Here is a 17039-nt window from a genome sequence, read left to right on the forward strand (position 1 = left end):
TGGTGGGTTTCAGGATTTGACTCAGCTCATCATTATTGTTGACTTCTTTTAGTAGCCTTTCAGCTCCTTTCTCATCCTCATTCTCAGGTTGCACGATATCTTTAAGTGGCATTTTTTTAGTTTCTGCGCCTTCTTTTACTTCTATGGGTACTTCTAATGGTGCAACTACCGCTTCAGTTGGTAGTTCTTTCTCATTGTCAGACTCTGTCATTTGTTGAAGATTGCCATTGAACTGCCGGTGAGGAGTTTCTGTGGTTGTAACCTCCTCATTCTCAGGTTTTGGGCTCCCTTTAGTGGTTGAAGTACTGAGTTCTTGATATATTTTTGGTGGACTTTCTGTTGCTTCATCCAACTGTCCATGAGTACTCTGAATGGGTGGCACTGTGCTGTTTCCTGGGTGGCTGCAGAAAAGTCTTACAGGCTCAGAAGTCACATACCTCTCTGTGAGAATCTCTTCAAGTTGCTCAATGCTGATCTGCTCCCAGTAGCTGGGGTTTTGGTCTTTCTGTAAGATGGCTCCTTCAAAAGTTTTTGTAGCACTGCTGTGATGGAAGGCACTCCATGAGACCCTTGGCATATTAAGCTGGTTTGTTATGTCTTCTTTTTTCCATTGTCCCCCATCAGGAGGTACCACTCCACTAATTATATAGGTTTTATTACAGTCCAGTGTCTCTGTCATTTTGAAGATGAAGCTTCTTTCTTTCTTTGTGGTAATGCTTATAATCTAAAGAATGAAAGGATGGAGAATCTGAGTGAATATATTTGTTAAGGCAACAATAAGTGCAGCAATTACTTTTCAAAATTCTGTGAATAGAAAGAAAAAGGCATTACTTTGAAAATGTTTCATTTATATTTTCTGTGAAAATCTTTTTTTCTTAATTTGTTGGTGGTGTTAATGTTAATTTTTTTTTATTTACTTACCAGAGGATATTAAAAGAACCTGTAGTTTTGACAACTTTCATTGTTTATATTTTTCATTTAGTATTTATCAGTGCATATCCGATATGTGCCTCTTTTTATTCAAAACTTTATACTGTACATTATTCTCTACTAAATATCACTGTGTACTACATACCTCTGCATGAATAGTTTTAAAGAGTGGTGTCCTTTAATGTTCCATAGGTCCGCTTTAAGGTGAGCTATTTTAATATTACATATTTTCCATAACCTTGTTGATGAATGTGACTTTGAATAATTTCCTCTTTCTTTCTTTCAGTTTCTTTAATTATTATTAGTTTATGCTCTGTGTATTTATTAATGGTTGCGATCCATTTTCTCTGGGACCACCACTTAAAAGTAGCCTGTGGATAACGTGGACTAATGTTTTGTTGTTGTTGTTCGAACACTGTTCTTAACAGATAACCTAAATCAGCATTTCTGTGGGTTCAGTGTTGTCTCAACATAGAGAACTCCACTGTTAAAGTGGAAATATATATGTATGTTATTCTAGTATAATAATGAAATACTGGTATAATCTTGAAAAAAGGGTGATATGATTGAATAGCCCTCAGCAATAATACTCTGAAAATATGTGTAGTTTTCTCTGATTCCCTTTCATACATTTTTATTCAGTGGAGCAGAATTCATCTCTTGAGCAGATCAAAAACCAACAGAAAACATAATCTGGATAAAGAAAAACAGACCACTGAATAAATTATATAAACTAAATCCTTTGAAAAAGGTGCTCTTTGAATCCAAGGGTGTAGGCATGCAGCAGATGAATACATAATGTATAACAATAACTTTTTGAAATATGCTATTCCAAAATGTTCTAGGCACTCTGAAAGGTTAGTTTCAATCAATAAAACAGTCCTTGTTCTACTGGCAATCCAGTAAGGAAACTTAAAAACAAGATACTAAATACAAGAGGAGGAGGACTGATGCCCAATTGAAGCATCTGAAGAGGCCTTCATGAAGGCATAGGGGAATGAGACTTACATCATTCACCAGTCAACCCATTCTTTCCAAGTCAGAAACAGAATTATCATAGTCTCTTTGTTTATAATAGCAGAGCCAAAACAAGCAAATTGTTTCATTCAGTTCGGTACAAGGATTCAGTTTTGCTAACTATCACTAGTTATACTTTAACACTCCTGGAGTTAAGTATTGAGTGTAAATATGGAGAGACCAGTGCAATGAACTAAACAGAAACAGATGCAGTTTTTATTTACATTCAAGAGCTTCAGCATCTTCAGTTATGCTCCCCAAGAGAGGTTACATTTTTTGAGTGTGCATTTGTATACCTTGGTAGTTGTTTCAGCGGTCTTTGAAACCTTTACTTGCTCAAACCAGCCACAAAAATTTTCTCTGAGAAAATTTTCTCTGTGTCTCTGTGTCTTCTGCCCTTTTATATGTTTAAATCACAAACACCATTTCCAAAAGAGGCCCTCATCATCTTGAAAGGCAGCATTCAGTTTCTTAGCATCTAGCTTTGCAATGAATAGACAGTATCAGTAAATGCTGCTCATTTATTTGATACTCTAGCTTGTTACTGTAGATTGAGGAAGGATATTGGCTGCTATTCCTTAAACTCTAATCACGTATGGAAGGGATTTCATCAGTGACATATTATTACTGTAGTTCCAGGTTACAGGTTATTTCTTTTCAAAGACATTGTACATGTTTTGCACACATCTCCTTGCCTGCAGTTTACTTGTAATGCAGTGTTCACATCACCACACCTGATTGTAATTATCTTAGAACATAAGTTCTAAGGATGGCAAGCTGTTTGAAACAAGCCAGAAGTTGATATTCAAAGGCCCCCTTTGGTATTTGTGGGTAATAACATATACTACTGGTGAAGGGGCCGTGGTAATTATTTAATAGATTTTTTTGATGAAGTTGCAAAGCTTCCCAGTGAATCGCTAAAATGTTGGCATTTCAGAGCTGTACAGGCTGTAACAGGCTGTAACAGTTGTATCACCCTTTGTTGTAGTAGTTACGAGTGTACCACCAATTACTGTAATGAAAGACAGGTGTGTGAATCCACAACAGTGAAGGAGATGGGGTAGGAGAGGATAAGACTTTGGCTCTAAACGTAGACCTCATTGTATTACACAAGCCTCTTTAACAACCTGGTGTTGTATGTTTAGCAAAAAATTTTAAGCAATCTTTCTTCCATGTAAATAGAATATCCATATGATGGAACCATTCAATTTTTTGCATCATAAAGCATCATAATGCTTTTCTTTCATAAAATGAGCACATCATTTGATCTTTAAGATTTGTATAACTGGTTTGTATAACATGAGTGATAATTCCACCATGAACCTGCGTTTTGAAACTGAAATGACTCTGCACTGTCACATTCCATACAACACTTAAAAAATACAAGGCAGCTGAGATAAAGCTGTAAACATCCAAGCTTACCCCTGGGTTAATGTACCAGTCTCTGATCCTACTTGCAAACTCCTTAGAGGAATAATTGGAAGCCCACTCCTCTTTGATGCTGTATGCCCAGTATATTGGTATATTCCTGTGTTGACGAAGCACAGAAACATGAAAGCATTTACTTCCGAAGCACTGGCAGGTGTGCTCCATTGGAATCCTTGTCTGATTTAGTCCTCGTGGTTCCTGCCCATTCAAGAAAAGTCTCTTGCAGGGACCCGTGTCCGCAGACTCCTCAAGCCGTTGGCCCACCTCCCTGCCCAGCAGCAGCGGGGGAAAGGTGACCAGAGGGAGCACGAGCCGCCATAGCGCCATGACAGCACTGGCAAGTGATCGAGGACTTCCGCAGGTACAAAGAGGAGGCATTGAGCCCTTATCTTTGCTTTATGTTATCCCTTAGACTTTGAATATACAGTGTGCCCACAGACACACTGCACCTGAGGCCACTGTTGGTTGCATTTTTAGGCTATGGCAGGCTTCAGATATGGTGCTCCTTGGTTGGTCTGAGATAGATGCTCTCTTTGAAATGTGAAAAACACAACACACCAAAGAACACTATGCATAATGTCTAGACACTGACATTGACAGTTAGCTTGCCTTGTTGAGGGCAAAACAATTTATTTGGCATGCGGAGCTCACCTAAGTTTCTTGGGCAGCAGTGTGGTGTAGTGTTAAGAAGCATGGATTGTAACCCAAAGATTGCTGGTTCCCAGTTGGGCCACTGATGCTGTACCCTTGGGCAAGGTAGATAAAGCAATGTACTCTGGATTAGAATATCTATTAAGCAAAATGTAAAAAAATACTGCTTATGAATTGTGGTATTAATGTAACAAGCCGACATAGGAAACCTAATTTTTTATTTCTAGATTTGACTTTCTTTTCATTGTGTAGCTATAAAGTCATTATCTATACCTATAGCACAGAAGGTTCTCAGAGTCTTTTCATGCAGATAACTAAATGTAACTGTCATATCTGGCTCTGCTAAAATTTGCATGCATGTAATGCCACTAACCTCAACTGCAGGAGAAACTCCCAATAGCTTTCGCTTTGCAAATGGTAGAGAGAGTTGGGTTGGTATGAGGTAATGACAGCTGCCTAAGCCAATCCATGTGATATTAACCTTATGTTTGTATTTTATTTCTTCTGTTGTAAGTTGTTAAGGTATCTTTTTACCACAACCACACTATAGAATCTTTAAAAAGATGGCATGGGGGGTAAAGAGGGAGAGCACCACTGTATGAAATTCTTTTTATGATTACAGCCTGCTGAATCCCAGCCAATAGATGGCTTTACATATGTTGAGCATATACATATATAAATGCACAGGAGCTCCATGTTTTCATATTGAACATAATTGCATAGTTCAGCTGTCAGTGTGCTTTGTGAGGAGTCATTGTCGGTTAAGTTTCTGAATTCTATGAGATACTGAGTGGATGTCTTTGAGGCAGGAGTTTTAAAAAAGGTCTGTTGAACAACTGAATTTTTGCTGATACTAAGCACTTACTGAAAATATTACTGTATCAGACTGATGTTAGTTTATAACTTCAAATGCTGTATTTTGCACAGAGATGTGGGTTATCCTCTGATAATGTTTATTGCATACAGAAAATGATGCACTAAATTTCTGAATAAAATTGCCTGATTCAACCTGATTACATCAGCCAGTGTCCTTTCTTCATGTTAGTGGGGAATTCAACTGCCTTCTTGTGGTGCATTGTGGGAGTTGTAGTGTGAAAACTGGCATTTGTTGCAGATAAGTGCAATGGAGTATTGTGTTTGTTGTGCTTCACTGCTCCTGTGTGAGTGACTGTGTGAGGCGAGCCTAATGTAAAAATTCCAATTCCATGGTCAGGATGAAAAAGAGGAGAAAAGCAAAAAAAAAAAAAACTAAAGTGAGGAAAATGGATGAAAAGCCACAATAAAAGCCAAATTCATACCAAATTAGGCACACTTAATGAGATTAACAAGAACAAACCAAATTAACCATAATTAAACACATATAAACTTACACCAGTCACAAGGCCATTTTATACACTGGATTATAAGAACTACTTCAATGCTAATGTGTTAGAAAAAAGTGATGCAGTATAATGACATGGAAAGGACACTTAAGGAAAGAAAGGGCCATTTGCAGGATTGTTTCAGCATTTCAGTTTGTGTGAGCATGTACTCTTGCAGTGGGTGTGTTCATATTTGCATGCTCCCTGATTGCACTACTGTACATAGACCTTCCCTATGATCCCCTTAATCATTCCACCACAGCTTTGGAGAGATACTGTTAAACAGCTCGAGCCACAGGTAGGTGTAGCATTTGTTTTACTAGGAGAAATATCACTTATTGTAATGAAATGAGTTAATGGGTATCACTGAAAACTAGAACAATGATGGTACAGGCTTTTTAAATGCACTTGTTTATGGGGGAGGTTATGTAACATGTTGCATTGATTGATTTCTGAATGACTTTAAGGCTTTTGCTCCATCACAGCAAGTGTCATGCTGAAAACATTTTCCCATGTTTAGAATGTTATGCCTTGCAATAATATCAGACAAGCATGGTATTAGATTATGATTTTTCATAATTACAATCACAATCAAATCAATGACACTTGACTGCAGTGAAATTAAATGTTATGTAAGACATTAAAGGGAACTTAAACATCATTAATAACTATTTTTCTCTTATGGGTTCAAGATTTTTTTTGTAGGCACTGATTCTGCCCCTGTTGTTTTCTGAGTTGTAGGCCAGCAGACAATGTGATAGTAACGATATCATTGTTATTTCTGTGCCATTGTTATTTCAGTAATGATGGCAAAATGGCATAACCTGAGCAAATAATCAAATATTCAAAGTCTACAAGATAAGTAATTCACATGGCTGAAATTGTTCTGTTTTTGTTTCATAATTAATTTGTCACTCCAAGTTTCATTCTTTGCAGGACATCTCTTGAAGGATGGGCAATGAAAACAGCAAAAAACAGTTGTGCAACTACAGCAAAAGGAACATCCGCGCTTTCCTCTCCGAAGAGAAGCTGATCCTGGAGGACTTTCTGAGGGCGGACGTGGCTCACGATGCCGTGGACAACATGCAGCAGGGTGATGTGGCCAAAAAGTTCATTTTTAGGAAAGACACAGAGTTCATCCGCGTGCTGACTGGAGACGTCAAAGACCTCGTCTCGGAAGATGCGCACTTCATTTCTATCTTTGTCGAGGACGACGATGATGAGAACGTCTGTGCCCAGAAGATTTGCTTGAACTTGAGCTTGACCTCCTCTCTGTCAGTCATTTTATATGATGTCTAGCGTGGCATTATCCATCAGTAAACATGCCGGTCTGGTGGCATACTTGTATAGTTATAGATAGATGTATACTTGATCTAAACTGCTATGAACAGAGTCACTAGAGTGCAAGATTATGCACTATTTTTTTTTCCCTCAAACGTCAGGTCAGGGTCAACAGTTGGGTTGGAAGACATCAGTCATGATAGGATACCCTGCACACTGCAAATCAAATTGTGGAACACTGAACGGGAATTGCGCAGTAGATAAAAGAATCTATAACAGGACATATTAATGATAAGATCAACTGATCATTTTAATATAAGATTCATACTGTTTCACCTAAATCACCTCTGAGCTTGTCCTCCTAAAAGGGAACACATTAAAATGGAAATGTGTGAACATATAAAGAAATGTGTTATGACTGTCTTATGGGAAGGAATGTTTCAACTGTTTGTTTTTTTTATAATTCTAACACTATATGTCTATCTATACAGAGATATCTACCTATCTATCTATCTTTTATATCATAAATACGTGTGTGTCTGTATGACAGATAAATAACAGAATACATAAATTATTCTGGGTAAATACCAAGCGTAAAGACTCCAAACAGCACTGTACTGTGTTAATAAACATTATGGTAGTATAAGTTTAGGGGTTGAATTCACATAAAGTAGTAAAGAGCAAAATTTTTGTTCTTTTGCTAAATATTAATCTCCCATATGTCATATATCATTATTTAGCTTTATTTGGATAACTTTCATAACTCAACATAAAAATGTTTTGTAACAGTGTCACACTATGAAACTGATTATGAGCAAACAGCTCTGCTGATTGGTTGAATGCCCCAGTCTCCATGAAGGGGCCACCTTACTGAGTTGCATCAGGCCTCTGGATGAACACACACTCATTGTACTGTGATGCCTTTACTGTGTTCTTAGAATTGACTGGAATTATACATTTCCTGTATGGTTAATCTATACAAATTGCATTTACCCAGCTCATCTGGCTAGTTCTATGTATTTGGTTTTTGCATTTGCAAGTTGTGAAACTACCTGTGTCAGCCACCTCCGTACAGTACTGCACTAGTTACTGCATTCATATCTGTCTAACAAAAAACAGAATTGGTTCATGTTTGGTAGTTACATGTTTCCACAAATGGACGTTCTTAAAAAAAACAATATGGTCAGTCTTATTCAATAGAACCACAGACACAGACACAGCAAAGCAGAGACTACGAAATTAAGCATACAGCCTTTTCAGTCACAGATACATGCTCTCAAATCCAAGGCACGCAAGGCATGTTAAAGAATTTCCCTGCAATGTTTAAGACATAGGTTTACAGTGCAAACGAAGAGTGTACATTCAGTTTTATTTCCATGTGCAAAGTGACTCAGAGGAACAGTTTCTGATGGAACGAGAATTCAGTTTAGTGGGAAAAGTAGATTTATTTCATTTTTGCCTCCAATTCTGGTGCATTATTCAGCTTCCCTTAGCATGACACAACAGGAAATTCATTGTGTGTGTGTGTGTGTGTGTGTATGTGTGTGTACTTGCACATGTATGTGAATGTGCGTGTGTACATGTGTGTGTGAGTGTGTGTTTGTGTACATATGTGGGTACGTGTGTGTGTGTGTGCGCACATATGTGTGGTTGTGCACGTGCATGTGTGTGTGTGTGCTTGAGCATGCATATGTGTGTGTGCATACGTGTATGTGTGTTTGTGTATGCATGTCTGTACATGTATGTCAGTGCAGTGCAGCTGACCTCAGTGTGAGAGCTCCGTGTGAATGCTGATGATGTGGTTCAATTCGGACACACAGTGAGGCTTTGTGAAGGTACCTCTGCTGCATGACTCATCACAAACCAGGCAGGACAATCAGATAAAAACAAGGCTACGTAATAACTGTTTTCAGCAGGAAAGTCTCACAATCTGAAAGGGTAACAGAGTAAACAAGTTAATTATAGACATGCTTGTGACTATGACTATGACTATGACTATGTTTGTTTCAGGCTATTGGAGCACTACAGCAAGCTACTGTATTGGATTGGAACTGTGATGGATATAGCATTGGTAGCTAACTTAGTTTAAATGTGTTAGTATCAGTGATCTGAATCAGAATATGAGATCTTACATCATCCCTTAAGATATCCCAGCCTGGTGTCACATATTCTTTTTGTTTGCACTGTTGGACAGATAAGGCCAAATTATTATTTTTTTCTTCAGTGCTTTATACTGAGTAAAATACTCCACAAAGCACTGCTTCTATAGCACTAAATATTACACTGTTTAAACCAAAGATAATCTGCAGACCTGCACTCTAGGAATGTCATTAGTGTTGTACTGTTTATTCTTTAATTAGTGGAGTTGTGTAATGCACTGATTCTGTAAAAGCTGGTTTGGTAACTACCCCCCCCCCCCCCCATCTCTCAGATCTCAGATCAGACCATATAAGAAGCTGTTCTCAAGCATGTGGCTTTCAGAATCTAAGCAGGCAGAACGCTGCTGTATCCCACACTGCACTGAGCTGTTTGTTGCAGATTCAGACTCACTGTCAGCTCATACGGGTGTCTGAAGGAGGAGTCAGAGAGTGCAGGAGCTGCTGCTGAACTTCTACGTTGAGACAGATGCAGATTAAAAGAAGAACCTGTTCAGTCATCAGAAGAGAGCACCACACAGAGGACAGAATGTGGGCCTAAACCAGAAGCATTTATCTGGGGGAGGAAGACAGAGTTTGAGGAAAAGTGGCTAATTATATTATTAATTATTATTAACCCATTGGAAAGGCCATTAGGAGGAGGTGACTGGGAGAGTGTAAAAATTAAAGTTGAAAGAGACTGGGTGAGTGTTTTAAGAAGATAACACGTTCCTGACAAATATGTTTTCTTGTTTATGTATGTATGTATGTCTTCTCTGGTCATGTTCTTCAGCATGTAATATTTCCACATTCCCTCTTCACAAGTTTCCTGTGTCGGTTTAGGCCATAAGAGAAATCATCAAAATCAGATGACACCAGATGGAACTGGTGGGGAATATTCAAATTGTCTTCTTGATTACTCTGTGAAGAAATGACATATGTTCAAACGTGGTCGCTTTTTATTCATTGAAGGGCGATATGGTTGGTTATGGTCTGTGTGTACTGTTGTTCCTATCACTTTATCTGATGCCTTGACAAATTACAGAACTGAATGTGAGCATCACATTTGGGGCTGAGACAATATGGTAGTGTAATGTCTTAGTTCCAAAGTATTATAGTAACATCTGTGTAATAGGTTAGCTGGGGAAAACTTACAGAGGGATGTTTACTACTACTGCTAGGTTTTTGCTCAAAAATACAATGCAGAAGTGGAAAAACTGGAGAGACCTTTTTAGCATTTATTACTAGAAATATTAAACTATAGGCCTGGGAGTTTAATATTGGGTATATAATATTCATTTTAGAAGTTACCACAAATCCAGCAACTTCACATGCATGGTGCCAGTGTTCCACCTGCCTTCTCTTTACATCCAAATTGCACCTTCCTAAAAAATTTGCAGTATAGTGGCAGATGTTTTTAATCCTTTTTATTATCTGAAAAGAATTTAAAGTGTTTATAATCTCTTAAGCCTGAGCATATTGGGAAAAGTATTCATTTCAAATGTGTTTGTGTAATTCATGACTTTAAAACATCCCCAAAAAACAGCAAACAGCACTGAAAAGACATGAATGCATTAAATAAGGCAATGCTACGATATGCAATGACACAAACACGTGAGATGAGAAAAATATTGTTGTTTTTGTCATTCATAACTTATAAGAGACTCATATGCATATTCCTTTCTTGTAAGGGCATCAGTTTGGCAGTGCTCTCACTCTTTTTTGTTTCGCTCTTTCTTGACATTACCCTACCTCTCTCTCCCCTAATTCTCTCTCCCTCTCCTTGTTTTTCTGCTTCTCCCTCTCTTTCTCTCTTCTCTCCCCATTCTTTCACTTTCTATCTCTCTTTTACCTACTTCTCTCCCATTCTCTCCCTCTCTGTCTTTACCCTTCTTTCTCTCTCTCCCCCTCTCTCTCTCTCTTCTCTCAGAGAGGCAGATGATGAGATCAGCGCACTTCTACATCACCTACCTGTTGTGTGTGAGCCTGGGGATCCTCAGTGTGATCTTTGTGCTCTACTGGAGCTTCCGCTGGCGTGGGGGCTTTGCGTGGGACGGCTCCACCCACCAGTTCAACTGGCACCCCGTCTTCATGGTGACGGGGCTGGTGGTTCTGTACGGAAATGGTGGGTGAGGGCAGCGGGCTCTGGCTAAATTGTGTAGGCAGGGGGCACAAGCAGGTGGGCACGGGGGGTCAACAGCAACATAGGAAGAAAGTGTAGATTTTGAATATCTGTAGCAGCATTAGTGAAGAAACTTTTTTCATGTGAATCCATTCACACAGAAGATGTTGGCTTCTCACAGTCTCACAAAAAGTTTAGTGTCTCCTGGATAACCTCAGGAAAAAAATCTGTTCTTGTTGCATTACGTTAGTTTTGGGCAGTCATATGTCAAATCGGACTGTATTGACTGTTCTTACATATACTTGTATTAATGCATTTTTTACGGTATACGCGAGCGATATTTTATCCACTCTGCTCTATGTTGTATTTTTTGTTCTGCCTGCACTATTACTGCACTCAGCCAGCTCCAGACAAAGTGGAGGAGATAATATCTCATTTTAAATGTAACATTCAAAGACTACATCTTTTTTACAGTTGTATATAAATCCTTCATGTACAGTCCAGGCAGGCTGTGATTGCACTAAGATCATACATGCAGCCATATCGAGTTAATCATTAAGGCTGAATTATTTTGTGGCTGGGCCTCACAGATTACTGTGGATCTTTCCTACTTCACACCATGCACCCTGGCTTTCTCCTCCTCACTGGATGGTGACGGACCCGCCCATCTCTCTCTGTCTGTGTTGTAGCCGTGGTGCTGTACCGCATCCCGCTGACCTGGGGTCAGAACAAGCAGTCCTGCAAGCTGCTGCACGGCGGCTTGCTGTTCCTGGCCATGCTCCTGGCCATCCTGGGTCTCTGTGCCGTCTTCGACTTCCACAACAGCAACCACATCCCCAACCTGTACTCTCTGCACAGTTGGCTGGGCATCTCCACCGTGACCCTCTTCACTGCACAGGTACAGCAGTTACCTGGTCTTTACCATACAGCCACACAGTCCAGTTAGAAATCAGAGAAATGATTGACACTTTTTAGGCTTATTGATATAGAGTAGGATGAGGGATTTGAAGGGTTTTTTAATCTCATTGGGGGAAAATTATAAGAGTTGAACAATGTGGTTGAAGTACTATGAAGAATAGGAGGTACAGTTTAATCTGATTACTTAGATTACATGATCTTCATGGCCTACTGCATGTAAGAATCCTGGCCAAGACTGCAGCAGCATTTCTGTCAAAATGAAACAGACAAACATGACCAACACTGGAAACAACTACACACAAGAAAAACAGGATGCATCACACTGTGAGAACCACATAGATTAAGTTGCAAGAGGACCAATTAAGACTTAAGCACATTACATTCCTGATACAATACAAATGAATACAAATGCATTTCTCCTACCTGTAGGCTTAGCACTGATGGTTGCAGTTTTATGCTTCTGTTATACCCACACAGAGTCTGTGAGATGTAGTCAGACATAGTCTCTCCCTAATCTGTGTGTCCCGGGTCCTCAGTGGATGCTGGGTCTGTCTGCCTTCGTCCTCCCCTGCTCCCCAATGGCCTTCCGCAGGCTGCTCAAGCCGGTCCACATCTGCATGGGCAGCATGGTCTTCGTTCTGAGCATCACTTCCTGCCTCACCGGCATCAACGAGAAGCTCATCTTCATCTCGTAAGTGTCCAGTTTGCCTTTGACTGACACAATGCCACAATCTATGTACCTGCCTGCATGTACCTAGAGGTTTGCTTCAGTGTCTCACCAATCGAGATTTATTTAAGTCTGTCAAGAGATGCACAACAAGAGGTCTATGATTTATGAGGTTTGGTAGTAAATTTAAACATTATATCTTCCATATAAAGTACACTTTTGTAAAAAGCAGATGTCTGACAAAGAGGTGCTGGTATGAAATTGCATGCAGAGGTGTGTTTATTTAAATGGCTAGGTTTTGCCATTCTGGTAAGGCCGTGAGTGAATGTGTAAACTTGCGGCTCTCCATCCAGTGAAGGAAAGACCAATGCAACGCAGCGCTATTCTGCGCTGCCTCCAGAGTCTGTATTTGGCAACACACTGGGAGTTCTGATTGTAGCCTTCGGATTGGTAGTCCTGAACATCCTGTCCACTCAGAAGTGGCAGCGGCCGGAGCCACGGTGTGATGAAACAACTAGAGTAAGTATTATCATCCTTACAGGAACGCTCGTGAAACTGTACACAAACACTGAGCTTTGCATCCACCTATGTATGTGTAAGCAACATGTGTAGCACACTGAAAAATGAGTTGTTATTCCATTTAAAAATATGATCCGTTGATTATAGAAATGTAACTGGTATTTTAGCAGGTGTAATGTAGTGTGCAGTAAACAAGGACATTTATGCTACATGTTTTTACTGTTTATTTGGATCACCTCAATATTGAAAGAGCAAATATCAGTTGAAGATATTTTTGTGTAGCATATAATCATTGAAAAAAGTGTTGAAATACAGTAAGTGTCTATACTTACTGTTTAGGAAGATGTACTTAACAAAATTTATTTTAGATTCAATCAAAAATGGCTATCTTATATCACAAGTAGCAGTGGCAAAATTACTTAAATTGTGTTGTCACTCAAGTTCAGCATGCGATTTACAATTATCATCCTAAGATCATGAACTGGAAGTCTGGTTTTTGAGACTCTGTTTGTTTTCATTTTCAGCTGTTGAGCCCAGAGGACATCTAAAGCTTTAACACATGAGACCTTGCTCTGAAGTTTCCTCAAATCCACCAGCTTTCACTGCAGCCTTCTTTCTCCTCTGTTGAAAAGTCTAAATCAATTGTTTATTTTTTCCCCTATCAAAGCTAACATTTCACTAACGCTGCTGAGCACAAGCAAAAAAATCCCATCTTCCTGGTGCCCGTTGAAGGCACCGCCCCTAAGAGTACTACAAATGCGGTCTTTTGCAAGCAATTCAAGAGTCAGAGAGCTACAATGAAAGATCTGTGTTCAGTGCAATACTATTCAGTCAAACCATAAAGGCAACTGCTAAAATAAAGGAAACACCAACATAAACAGTCTAAACAGGGCACTAGGCCACCACAAGCTGCCATAACAGTTTCTGTGAGCTTTAGCACACTTCTACCAGTGTCTGGAACTGGAACCATTTTTCCATGAGAAATCCCATCATTTGGTGTGTTGTTAATAGTGGTGGAAAATGCAGTCTCAGGCACCACTCAAGAATCTTGAGAAAAGTGTTCAATTGAGTTGATATCTGAGAGTGTGGCACATGGTTTACATCCTTTTCATGCCCTTCAAACCATTAAGTGATCATTTTTGCCCTGCAGGCAGGGTTACTGTCACTCTGGAAGAGACTACTCCCAACAGGATACCATAGCATGAAGGGGATGACTCAGAATGGTTTTGTATTTATTGGCATATACCATGCCCTCTGTGGGGTTGAATGGACCTGAACCATGCCAGGAGAATGCACCCCACATAATAACAGACCCACCAGAATCCTTCAATGTAGGAAACTTGCACTCATGCCTGTAGGTTTCTTTTGGTATGCATCACACATGCACTGGTCCGCTAATTGATAACAGGGTAGAAGATGACTCCTATGACCATATAACTTTCCACGTGTTTACTCATAAAAGTGCACTTTTATGTGTAATGCGGGGTTTATGCACTCCAACCCGACCATAGTATCCCCCTCTGTTCTCAATTCTCAATGGACTGTTCTTTATGATACTGCCTGCTCATGTTTTAGATTGGTATTTAAGGTCAACCAATTCAGAGCTGCTTGTCTGTTTTGCCTCGCAACTCAAACTAATGCACAGACATCGTAGTCACGGAGTGTACACTTTTGTTGTTCCCTCAGACTTCTATGCCAACATCACCTTAGCCAGTCAGTATTTTTATATATGACCCTAAAAATGATGGGATGTTAACTGGTTAATTAATTAAGGAACCACACCGGTGTGGAAGCGCCTGCTTTCAGTGTACTTTCTATCCTTTATCACAAGTGTTTCCTTTATTTCGGCAGTTACCTGTATGATACGTTTCTAAGATCAGTGTGACTTTTTTCCCCAGGTGCGTTCAGTAGCACACTTTAAACGTGCGGACATTCCAATGCGCAATAACTTCACACACAAAAGAAACAAAACATAGCACCAGCACTGGAGAAGGAAATGCATAATACTTTCGCACGACCCTCCTTTGTTTCTCTGCATTTTGTCTGTATTTTAATTGTAAACGTGTCCAATAAATCATTTTGCATCCAAAGTTTTGTACTGTCTAAAACTTTTTTTTTTTCCACACCGAAAAACAAATGATTCAGTCTGCTGTGGCGCATCAGTAACTCGGCGTCTTGTTTTGCTGCCCCTCGCGTGTTAAATCATTGTAACGTGCACGGATTTACTGCCAAAGTCGAGAGTTCAAAGTTTGCTGGCTAGTGGCTTCCCAGTTCCCCTAATGAAGTAACGACCACCATTACAGCACATGTTCGAAAAATACAACTTGTCTACATCACGTACTTTGAGTTTCTTAATCCGTACCCACAGTTTAGCAGTTCGTACTCTGAGATTCCCAATCTGTGCCCAGTTGAGGCTACGAGTCAGTAAACCGTGGATACGAAAGGATAATTCGAGGGAATGAACTGCTAAATCGTGGATACGAATTGGAACACAAATATGTATGGCTCGATATGACATTTCACATAGTTTTCAGTTTTAGCTATGTATTCTTTTTTTTAGAGACCTGTGTAATGTCAGGGGGATGTAGCTCAGTGGTAGAGCGCATGCTTTGCATGTATGAGGCCCCGGGTTCAATCCCCGGCATCTCCAATGGCCGAAATTTTCGACTTTTATTTCAAACTTTTGTAATGTCATTGTTACATCTGGTATTCGATCTGTTCGTCTCGTATATACGTCCGTTTTAGTTCTGATGTGTATTCTGTGATCACGTTAGTCTATATTACGTGCATGTGTGGTAGTGTTGTACGAAGCGTTGGTTACGTACTATTTATTTTGTACAACGTAACTTTGCACCTAGATTCTAGATTTTTCTATCATTGCATTATAGTTCTTAGGTGGATTGTTTCCTTAGTGTGGTTACATTTAATGCTTAGCTTTAAAAAGTGTGATTCCTGAAATAATAACGTGGTTTCTTCAATTCTAACAGTAATGAAATTGTATGCAGTTTTACCTTCAAACCACTAGGGGTTCCGGTCACCACAGAGGAAGAAAGTACATTGTACTGTATTTCAGACATAATCGCGATTTAAATTTTCTGCCTTTTAGCAGATTTTGTTTACAGTACTTTGTGGAGTAATGGAAGCACTGGGGGAAGGAGCCCCACCTAACCTACCCACGGCAAGCATTTTACAATGTTACAGTGCAGTGACAGACACAAAACAACATTGGTGTACTTCTACAGACATTAGTCACAGAATATGAGTGAGTGAACAACTGTGTAGTTGTAGTGCTTAGCAGAATGAATTATAGTCATTACAAGGCCATCAAAAACACATGAGAGAGGCACATACTTGATGGTCACAAAATTCACAGAGCACATTTCATTTAGCAGCTTATTTCTACTGTTAAGCAGCCATGGACTGATCTAATGTACTTACAATGATTGTTAGCTGACGCCTTGAAGGTCTGTTTTTCTGTCCCATTATTCAAGGAGAGTGGTGCAGCACCGTATACTGAAGCATTCAGGAATGTCCAAAATTAGCAATTAGTAGCAAATAGATCACACCCAAATCCCACTTCTTTATTGGATTTTAAGACAGCCATATAGTGTGAAAGATATACTAATGTATGGCATTAGACATACTTGTCTCACTAATAATGGATTTAATGTTTTTCATGGGTCAGAAAGTGATTGCTGCTGTAGTCTGGGTAAACGTGTTAATGCTATTTCTGAGTATTTCCTTATTAAATCTCCTTTAACTGGCCAGTTCTCTTCTGGAGTGAAATGAGGCTTGAAATTGTAACAGTTTACCTTTGCTTTGAGTATGACAGTCATGTGGAAGGAAACATATGGGAAGTGCTGAGAACACAGACTTTATTATGTTATCTTCTCCCATTTTCTTCTTGAAAATGGAAAATGTTAAACTTGAAGCTGCTAAATATGAAAAGTTAAAAGACATTTTCTGCAGAATCCTTTAAGGTTGATGCAATTTTTAAAAGAAACAAAACA

General features: G+C 39.4%; 1 protein-coding gene and 1 non-coding gene across 2 annotated transcripts; both read left to right on the plus strand.

Annotated features, from left to right (window-relative positions):
- Positions 1–9375: 9375 nt before the first annotated feature.
- Positions 9376–13632, plus strand: LOC118778552 (cytochrome b ascorbate-dependent protein 3-like). Its single transcript, XM_036530145.1, has 6 exons — positions 9376–9507; positions 10738–10928; positions 11615–11823; positions 12380–12534; positions 12864–13029; positions 13554–13632. The coding sequence occupies exons 2-6, from the start codon at positions 10742–10744 to the stop codon at positions 13575–13577; spliced, it is 741 nt and encodes a 246-aa protein (XP_036386038.1). The 5' UTR covers positions 9376–9507; positions 10738–10741; the 3' UTR covers positions 13578–13632.
- A 1975-nt stretch (positions 13633–15607) lies between these two features.
- trnaa-ugc lies at positions 15608–15679 on the plus strand. The gene has a single exon. It is a non-coding gene; the product is annotated as a tRNA-Ala (tRNA).
- Positions 15680–17039: the final 1360 nt, after the last annotated feature.

Source organism: Megalops cyprinoides, chromosome 5, assembly GCF_013368585.1.
Source record: "Megalops cyprinoides isolate fMegCyp1 chromosome 5, fMegCyp1.pri, whole genome shotgun sequence".
In the NCBI taxonomy this organism is placed as follows: Eukaryota; Metazoa; Chordata; class Actinopteri; order Elopiformes; family Megalopidae; genus Megalops; species Megalops cyprinoides.

Coding starts and splice junctions, on each gene's coding strand:
- LOC118778552 (XM_036530145.1), top strand. CDS start 10,742: ATGATGAGATCAGCGCACTTCTACATCACCTACCTGTTGTGTGTGAGC. Junction 10,929..11,614: donor GGTGGTTCTGTACGGAAATG/GTGGGTGAGGGC, acceptor TCTGTGTTGTAG/CCGTGGTGCTGTACCGCATC. Junction 11,824..12,379: donor TGACCCTCTTCACTGCACAG/GTACAGCAGTTA, acceptor CCGGGTCCTCAG/TGGATGCTGGGTCTGTCTGC.